Raw genomic sequence first — 10220 nt, forward strand, 5'->3', positions numbered from 1 at the left:
CCCTCCCACCAAAAAAAAAAAAAAAAGAGAGAGAGAGACTTCATTTGCTCCTGCCTCTACATATAACGAGTAGGCCCAATGTTTATAATGTATACAATTAACTTTTTCTTTTCCCTCACTGCCCCATTTGTGATCCCTAAATAAAATCCGAGTTTCTAACTGATAGCAGCGGCAACTCCCTTGAAGATAAAATAATAGAGCCGGATGATATTCCAATTTAACAAATACAGGACAGGTTTATAACCCTCAGTGGCAAGATTCTCTTTTTTCATTTATGTACTCAAAGACTCGTCACTGATGTGTGTGTGCAAATCATCATCCAATTTTTCACTCAAATGCAGCAACCTTTACAGATCAGCAAGGGAGGAAAGGGTCATTTAAGAGATGTGCGGATGAAATGTTATGTTTAGCAGAGACAGATTGCGGCAAGCAGTTTTGAGTTCCGGTGTTTTAGTGAAGGGAGAGCAGAGAGCAAGTGTATTGTCACTGTGCTTGGCCACTTGTCAAGGCGCTGACAAGTTCTGCATTATCTCCTCATTTTGCTAATTAATTAACTATTGTTTTAGGCAACAACAACTCAGACTATCTATCCAAAGTCCTAACTACTTGAGAGCTGCCAATAGTAGTAGTAGTTAATTAAGGCACTGCTTTTTATGCTAAGTCAAACACACACACAGGACAGTTTTTTTTACCAGAATAGGTTGTCCTTGAAAAATCATCATCTATCAACCCTCACCGAGACACTGTACAAAACACTATGACTAATCCTAAACTGGTGTCTTACCTTAGTGTTCCTCCTTAGGCTGCGAAGAATATTCCTCCTCCGTGGGTCTTCGTCTGTTTCATATGGAATCACGGCATTGTCCCCTTTATAACCCTGGGATGCCTGATCCTCCTCTTTCTTCCGGATGGGCCCCAGCTCATCATCACTCCCCACACTGAAGCTGGTTCGGTAACTAGCAAACCGCCCCAGCCGGGTGCATCTCGTCCTGTACAGCACTGGCTTGCTCACGATGGAAACCTTGCGCCCTCGCTCTAGAGAGCTGGTGTCCATTTCACTGTCGGAACCATTCCCGCTCCCGTTGGACTGGGCTTTGTTGATATTCCGAATGGTGATGATTTTGCCTTGGGTGCTGTCATGGGGCACAGAGTATATGTTTTCTTCTTCATTCCTTGGCTTCACCACAGCATCCATGGGTTCAGCATAGTCAGAAGGATCAAACCCATCCTGAGGCAGCCAGGGGCTAGAAGACACAGACTTCCTCTGTCCATCCCTATGGCCTTGGTCTAAATAAGATAAATCCCCCTTTGTAATTTCAAAATGGACAGGAGGCTTTGGTTTGACTGGTGGAGGTACTTTGTTGTTCAGTTTACTCTCAAAATTGCTCATAATGAAAGACAGCCCATCATTTCCCTCCAGTTCCATAGAGAGTTTAGAATGGTCTTTGGACAGAGAAGGCAGTGAGGTGTCTTCTCGAAACAGGCTGTAAGATGGCTCGATATCTTCTTCTGAATCCTGCAGGTTTGAGTTGCAGAGCGGTGATCCTGCCCGGGGGGAGTTAAACACCTCTTCGGTTGTGCTACAGGCCTCGGCAGCATTATCGTACATATGGGTAGCCTCGATTATGTTCTTTTTTTCCACCACATCTTTAAAAAATGGGTGAAAGATCTCAAGTTTATGCTGGGGTTGGCTACAGGGGATGCTTGTGAACCTTCCGTCAATTTCTTGAGCAATCTCCTCCCCCTCAGTCAGCTGTTCCCGACTTAAGTCATTGTCCAGGACATCTACAGCGCCATCAGTGAGTGCTACGAGCTGAATAGGGATAATATCCTGCACTTCACAAAGAAAGGCACGTAACATAGCCAAAGAGGCCTTACGTTTGGCTGAATAAAAAACAATGTACCCATGAACCAACCGGCTCTTTCTGATGCTAAAGGAGGAATGGTATGAAAGAATAGACAGTTCGATCCGCTTCTTGTGCAGTCCGATTGGTAGTTCAAGTAAAACAGAGTTGTTGCTTCCACAATGGGAAGATTTACAGGTTTGGGACTGAAGGACAGGAAAAAGTATGTCATCTGCACTAAAAGGATCTCCACACATCAGACACATAACAATTCGCAGATCAACATCAGCCAAATCTTTGATGCTAGCAGTAGAACTGACCAGGTTTAAGTTACGCTTAGAGTCCAGGAGTCCCTTCAAAACTTGACTGATTTGCTTTTCATTAATGTTGCGTCCATAACCAATACCAGCAGAAGCAGGGTCGAGAAAGACACACTGAAGTTTGCTAGCAATTTGCTGACCTTGCTGTATTAAGCTATGCAGAGTCTCTCCACTGGTGTCTCCTCTCTTGTTAACCAAAATTAATGTAAGGGGGAGATGGACTAAATGATTATCCCGCCGGCCAAGCGTGGACTCCCTACTCTTCTCTATACTTTCCACTACATAGGATAGCGATTCCTTTGAATTGTAAAGGCAAAGACAGCCGTGGGGCTGAAATGTTGGTGTCTGGAAAGAGTTCACAGGAAGCCTGACATTCCCCTCTATTGGCCTCAGGGAAAGCTCATACATTTTACCATCTATCACATACTTGTCGTCATTTGTACAAAGAGCTCGAATCTCATTGGCCAATTCTCGGGCAAGGCCGTCTTTGCCCAATATAACCAAGTTGATTCTATCAATGTTAGGGTCAGAGAGTGAATTTTTCTGATTCCGGTCAGATGGCCGGATAAACCGAGAACTAATCAAGTGCTCAATCTTAGCGTCCACACAAGCTGGGCAGCTGGGGCATGTCTCCTTTGTTGGGTGGTACACAAAATGAATGTGTTTCAGAATAAGGGCATCACGCTCTGCTTGGAGCTTTTGTAATGCTTTAAATCGCTGTTCCTCTCCCAGAACATCCTGAATAACACCCATCTTCTCCTTGCTGGGCTTAGCATCCAGCTCCAGTTCATAAAACAATTCTGAATATTCCAAAAGCAACTCCTGAAATTCTTCCTTTGCTTTATCTATAATTTGCTTTTGGTGTTTGCCGTAAATATCCATGTATACAGATTCTTCCAGCCACTGGTAGAAATCTTCATTCATAATAAAACTACGGGCCTCTTCCCAAGGCTTTCCGGGAGTTATGAAAGGAGAGGTCTCCAGGTTTTCTTTAAATGCCCTTCGCATCTCAACTCTTTTCCTCTCATTCCTCAGCTTCTCTAAGTGGGCCTCGTACAGCTGCTCTGCAGGGACAGTATCCATTAAATCAAAGGGAATCCGTTCATTTTCCATGTTGTCAATGTGGTTGGTGGCATCCCATGGTGTCTCTTCAAGCACAACAAACCACTTCAAGAATTCTGACTTGGTTTCTAAGAGCTTTTTGGCTTTTATGCAGCTTAGGTGGTCTATTTCATCTAGATTAGGTATAAGAGCTTCAAAAGCTAATGGCAGGGCTGCCAGGTACAGCTTTCTCCTACGCTCGATATGCTCATGCTTGAGGCGGTGGATGTGCTGTAGAAACAGCTTCTTGGCTTTCTGAGTCCCTTCCAGGTAGACATAGTCCTGGTATTCTGGAGAGGCCTGCATCTTTCGGCTGACACTCAGCCAGTTCTCATTGTGGTTTTTCACAATGCGACTCACCAGCCACTCATACTTGTCTTTCGCTGTAGCTATCTGCTGACTCTGCTGCTTGAGAGCTTCAAAATAAGGAATGATTTTTGTCTTTCCCCGACTTTTATCAATGAGTTGCACTAAGGTGCTGAAAGCCAAGTCCACGTTTACATTGGATCTCGCTGAGGTCTCCACAACCTGGAGGTTCTTTTTGCTTAAGGCAAAAGTATGTGCATCTCTAATGTACCGCTCAACACCTTCGTCACACTTAGTCAGGACCACCACTATGGGCTTTTTTGTTTTTGCAAGCTGATTGTAGAGATTAGAGACAAACTTGAGCTGGTCATCAAAGTTCCTGTTCATGCCCCTGCTAACGTCGATACCAAGAAGAAAACCATCAACCAGCAGCTTTCCGTCTGGCATTTGTTTCTGCTCAAAGTCCTGCTCCAGCCCCAGCTGGTCAGTGCAAAAGTACATGAGTTTTTCAGCTGATGCAAGCTTGGTTGCAGCAGCTCTCTTGATATACGGCTGCAGAGCCGTGCTTCGATGAGGTTGAAAAGTCTGATCATCAATAAATTCAGTCTGCTCCACAATGTGCATTTTACATTCCACACAATCCTCCAGGGAGCGGCTAACTTCTCCCCAGTAGAGAAAGTGGTCATTATTGACCACTCGCCCTCCAAAGTCACTGGTGCTGAGGACGGAGGTATGGTCCAAGTGAAACTCGTCAGCACTCGGGCGCACAAAGCGGTTGCACAAACAAGACTTTCCAATCCCACACTGGCCCTTTTCCTTCTCGGTCCCAGATAATCCCACCACACTGATGTTGTAGGTGGGAATTCGGACATCTTGCTTTCTTGCCATCATCATCGTCGACACATCCTGCCACGATCAGCCACTTCCGAGATCAGATTAGTGTTTCCAATGGATCAGATGGCTTCCTACATTATTAGTGGGGATGGGCTGGACATGCAGCAAAAATGCCAGGTCCCATAGTGTTGTATACCAGTATGGTCACTGTTCACCACCTCTCATCGCCAAATAGCCAACATTTCTTCCTAGATGGGGAAAAAAAGAGAAAACCCATCAGCATCATAATTTTAGAACCAAATTTTAATCAATTAACTACAGTAAAAATTTTTTATTCAACAAATATTTAGTAAACATCTCATGTGTCAGGCCTTGTGCTGGGTGAAGATACAAGAGCAAATAAGACTCACATCTATGTGTCCTCAGAGAGGTACAATCTAGTCCAATGGAGGAAAACATAAGTAAGCAGTGTGGTAAGTGCTAAAACAAGGGTGTGAGGGCTCCCTGGAAAAAGGGCTGATTCCAGGGTTAGGGCAGGATAGGGACAAGATGAGCCTGGAACATCGTTTTATGCAAGAAAAAAAAACGATGGAGCATCTCACAAGGACACAGAAGCCAGCCTGAAGGGGTTCCCACTGGCCAACTCTGGGACAATTTGAGCACCAAAATATTAAATATGATAATGAATTATAAACCCATTGCAAAAAACAGGAACCTCTGCCAGGCGCAGTAGCTCACACCTGTAATCCCAGAACTTTGGCAGGCCGAGGTGGGCGGATCACCTGAGGTCAGGAGTTCGAGACCAGCCTGGCCAACATGGTGAAACGCCGTCTCTACTAAAAATACAAAAATTAGCTGGGTGTGGTGACATGTAACGGTAATCCCAGTTACTTGGGAGGCTGAGGCAGGAGAATTGCTTGAACCTGGGAGGCGGTGGTTGCGGTGAGCTGAGATCGCATTACCGCAATCTAGTCTGGGCAACAGAATGAGACTCTGTCTCAAAACAACAACAACAACAACAAAACACAGAAGCAACGCAAAGTACCCACCTACTCATGAATGGATAAGAAAATGTGATATATACATACAATATAATATTATTCAACCTTTATTTTTATTTTATTTTATTTATTTATTTATTTTTTGAGACGGAGTGTTGCTCTGTTGCCCAGGCTGGAGTGCAGTGGCGTGATCTCCGCTCACTGCAAGCTCCGCCTCCTGGGTTCACGCCATTCTCTCGCCTCAGCCTCCCTAGAAGCTGGGATTACAGGCGCCCACCACATACCCGGCTAGTTTTTGTATTTTTAGTAGAGACGGGGGTTTCACTGTGTTAGCCAGGATGGTCTCGATCTCCTGACCCCATGATCCGCCCATCTTGGCCTCCCAAAGTGCTGGGATTACAGGCGTGAGCCACCGCGCCTGGCCTTTATTTTATTTTTTGAGACAGAGTCCTGCTCTGTAGCCCAGGCTGGAGTGCAGTGGTGCGATCTTGGCCTCCCGGGGTCAAGCGATTCTCCTTCCTCAGCCTCCTGAGTAGCTGGGATTACAGGCATGCGCCACCATGCCCAGCTAACTTTTGTATTTTTAGTAGAGACGAGGTTTCACCATGTTGCCTGGGCTGGTCTCAAACTCCTAAACTCAGGCGGTCTGCCTGCCTTGGCCTCTTAAAGTTCTGGGATTACAGGTGTGAGCCATCACACCTGGCCTATTCAGTCTTTAAAGGGAAGGAAATTCTGACAACATGGCTGAATCTTGAGGACATTGTGCTACATGAAATAAGCCAGTCACGAAAAGACAAATACTATATGATGCCACTTATATGCAGTGCTTAAGAGTAGTCAAACTCATAGAGACAGAAAGTAGAACAGTGGTTGTCAGGGGCTGGGGAAAGCGGGAATGAAAAGTTACTGCTTAATGAGTACAGAGTTTCAGCTTTACAAGATGGAAAGAGTTACAGAAATAGTTGCATAACATTAAAGTATTTAATACCGCTGAACTGTATAGTTAAAAATGATTAAAACAGCAAGCTTTATGTTTTATGTATTTTAACACAGTAAAAAAAAAAGATTGGGAAAAAAAAAAAAAAAGAAATGCAGGAAGGATAAAAACTCTCCAAAATGAAATATTTTGTCAATGTAAATCTATAAAATCTATCATGTGAAAATACCTCTACTTTTAGGAAATTCATACCTTAGTATTTTGGGGGGAAGCACCATAATGCATGTAACTGATCCCACTCCAAAAATTATGTATACAGAGAGAATAAGAACACAAATGGGGTGGTAAATTGTTAACAACACATGAATCTGGAAAAAAAAAAAAGATGAATCTGGGTAAAACATATAGGATATTCCTTTGTGTTATTTTTATAAGTTTTCAATCATTTCCAAATAAAATTAAGTGTGTAAATACGAGATGGTTTCCCTGACAAGAATGCAAGCTCTGTGAGGCCTGACCCCTGTCTAGTTCTATTCTGTGTCATCAGCCTATACAGTGCTTGACACAAATATTTACTGAAAGAATCAATAACTGAATGACAATTCAGCATATTAAACGGTCCCCAAGCCCTCCTTTTAGATTCGGGAAAGCCTTTCTGTAGGAAGTTCCATCTCAGGTGAGACCTGAAGTATGAAGTGCATTTAAGACAGAAGGACAGTGTGCACAGACCCTTCCCTCCCTGAAAAAAAGCACAGCCAGTTGGGAGAACCAGCTGGAACAAAGTGTGTCGGGGGAAAGAATGGGTAAGATGCATTAGCAAGGAATCAGGGACTGGATCAAACCACTTTAAGAGTTTGGATTCCTTCCTGAAGGCTATGGGGGACCACAGAATGTGGCCAAAAAAATTGCACCTTGAAGGACCTAAAGTTTTAACAGCTTAAGTAACAAACTGTTATGGCTTACAGTCTTTACCAACTTTCCAGCTACGACAGTTGATGCTGCACTGCAGTTTACTTAGACATTCCAATATGACTGTGCAAGCACTGAACCTGCAGCCAAATGAACAGTCTCCCAAGACAATCACAAAGAGGAGAATCTGAAATGAACAGAGCAATTTTCTTCTGAATCTCATTTATGTCTGTAGAAACCTAGCCTTGCCATGACTTCAATATGTTTTTGTGCGCCTATCGCATAAGAAATGCCACTGGAAGTCAGACCACCACGCATTATTCTGACTGATACCAGGGAGCAATGAATGGGAGAGTGCAATTGTCCCCTGTGATAATAACCTCAAAAGGTCACAGCCCTTTTCCAAATATCCATAGCTTCCTTCTGATATCCCAGAAAGCCAAACCCTCTATGTAATGTGACTAGATGTAGTATGCAAAAACTGACCATTTTAAAAAGAAAAATCTCAATGACTGTAGGCAATTGTCTCCAGATAATGGCATGTTCCTAAAGATGCCATGTTCTAGAATTCAGCAGGAACAAGCAGGGTATCCATGGGAAAGAAAAACAAACCTTCCCCATCCTCTACTTTTCTAGGCAATTGCTCACATAAACAATTACAAGATGCTTATGCATGTCTAAAGCATGTTTACACACATCCTCTGAAATACCTAACAGGAAATATCTGTACGAAAATCAATTACTCTGTAATATGCACATATAATTTTGTTTCAATCCATGAAGACACTTAGGTTTAACAGAGCCTCAGACAGGAGTGCTGATGAAGGGTTAAGGAAGTCATGGGTCCTCATCTAACAGAGTCCTTCTCTATCAATTCCTGACCCCAGGGTCTGTCAGGTCTTAAGGTCACCAACCTTGAAATGCAACTTGGTAGCATCTGTCCTACTTAAAGTGACTGCTGCATGCAACTGGCAAGTCATCCCTTGTCTGTGACTCAATTGTTCTCTGTAAAGTGGGTCTGACGTCTATCCCTTCACAGAAATCTGAAGGAAAAACGAAACAAAACAAAACACCACCTGCTCTCAAACCTCAAGAAATAAAGATACTGGCTCTATTTTGAAATGAACTAAAATGTATTATCTATTCAACACCTTGGTTATACTTTTTAATGGCATATTTTCAGTTACTTGAAGGCTGCTAGAAAAAGCAACACTCAACTCTGAATAATGAAGAACTGATTATTTTATTTTATGAGATGGATTCTTGCTCTGTCACCCATGCTGGAGTGCAGTGGTGTGTAATCACAGCTTACTACAGCCTCCACCTCCTGGGCTCAAGTGATTCCCCCACTTCAGCATCCCAAGTAGCTAGGACTACAGGTGCAAGCCATCATGCCTGGCTAATTTATTATTATTATTATTGTTATTATGATTTAGAAATGGGGTCTTGCTATGTTGCCCAGGCTGGTCTCCAACTCCTGGCCTCAAGCAACCCTCTCACCTCAGCCTCCCAAAGTGCTGGGATCATAGGCATGAGCCACTGTGCCCAGCCACGACTGATATTTTTAAACCCAGAATGCTGCTGATCATTAAAATAGCTACAAAAAATGAAAATCAGCTGGCATGGAAGTGGTTAATTTTGGGACACCTGGTAACTTTCCACTTGTTAGAAACCTAATAAGTTTCTTGGTGTAAGTATACTCTTCTTAGCTTTGATGTCTGGATAATGCAGTTTTACTAGTTCCTCAATTGGACTGAATTACACGGTAAACAAAGACTGTTATAAATCTAAAAATGTCTCAAACACTCCATTTAAAGGAAATAACTTTAAGTGCTTGGTCACAAATACATTCAACTTTTCTAAGAGGTGGGTAAAAAAAATTAGCTGAGTCACTAAATTTAATGATCTGAAGGCCACAAAGAAAGAGAAAGTAGGAGACAGGGCATATCCAAGACTTCACAATGTCTTTAGAGTTTAAATCTGATGGGAGCCAGTGTTCTCAGTGGGCAACTAAGATACATAACAGAATCTGAATGTCCATTCTAATAATTTTCCAATGCTAATCCTTTTTAAATGGAAGAGTTAAAACAGAGGGGAAAAAAAGGATCCTTTAAAAATGGTAACTACTTTTATCTTTGAGCTTTACAGAGAGATTTACATTAGAAAAACAGAAACACAGGACTTCATAGTTTCCCATTTTATGCCATGAGTCAACTACTTCAGAGAGGAAAATACTTCAGAAGTATTTTGGTTTCTCAGTCACAAATATATGCTGTAATAAAACATAATGCAAATGTCTATGTGCCTTCTTCAAACTGTCACCAAGCATCTAGAGTTGTTTGTGATTTGTTTAACCAAGACACAAGCTCCCCACCAGAGTGCCTCAACTGGAAGGTAGAAGGAGGGTGTTTTCTTTTTTAACACCTCTATGAAACACCCAGGGCAAGAAGTGGTAACATTCCCAAGATAGCACACATTTTTGTAGGACCTAGAAATGCCACCGTGATCCCAGATTTACTATGACTGGGAAAGTTCATACTGTCGACAGCTCTATCAGCATATGCCTGGAAGTGTGTGTATCACCCTTCCAACCCAGCAACCTCATCCCTCTCTCCCCGAAGTAGATGTTTGTGTGCTCCGTAATCTAGAATGCTCCCTAAGACACAAATCTTCCACTATTATCCATAATCAAAATTGCCATCTCCACCTGAGAATATATTCAACAACTTTTGAAACACACTGAGTTTCAAATAATCATACAGAACACCACCAACTAATAACACTATAAGGAAATAATTTCATACAGAACTACAAGCAAAGGAAGTAAAATACTTGTTATCACAATTTTCCTTAATCTCAATAGCGGAAAGAAACGGAAATATACACCATAATGGAAAGCAAAAAAGCATTCTCTAAACCTGCAAAAATCTCATATTTCTCAACATCTTACATTTCTACGTCTTCAAAG

At 42.5% G+C, this 10220-nt stretch overlaps 1 protein-coding gene across 1 annotated transcript in view; it reads right to left on the minus strand.

Annotated features, from left to right (window-relative positions):
• ARHGAP35 (Rho GTPase activating protein 35) overlaps positions 1-4647 on the minus strand; it is a 95390-nt gene extending 90743 nt beyond the window's left edge. The window contains exon 1 of the mRNA XM_011962934.1: positions 785-4647. Coding sequence (XP_011818324.1) covers positions 785-4465 — 3681 coding nt within the window. The 5' untranslated portion in view covers positions 4466-4647. The remainder of the gene's footprint in view (positions 1-784) is intronic.
• Positions 4648-10220: the final 5573 nt, after the last annotated feature.

Source organism: Colobus angolensis, unplaced genomic scaffold (assembly GCF_000951035.1).
Source record: "Colobus angolensis palliatus isolate OR3802 unplaced genomic scaffold, Cang.pa_1.0 Scaffold60, whole genome shotgun sequence".
NCBI lineage: Eukaryota > Metazoa > Chordata > Mammalia > Primates > Cercopithecidae > Colobus > Colobus angolensis.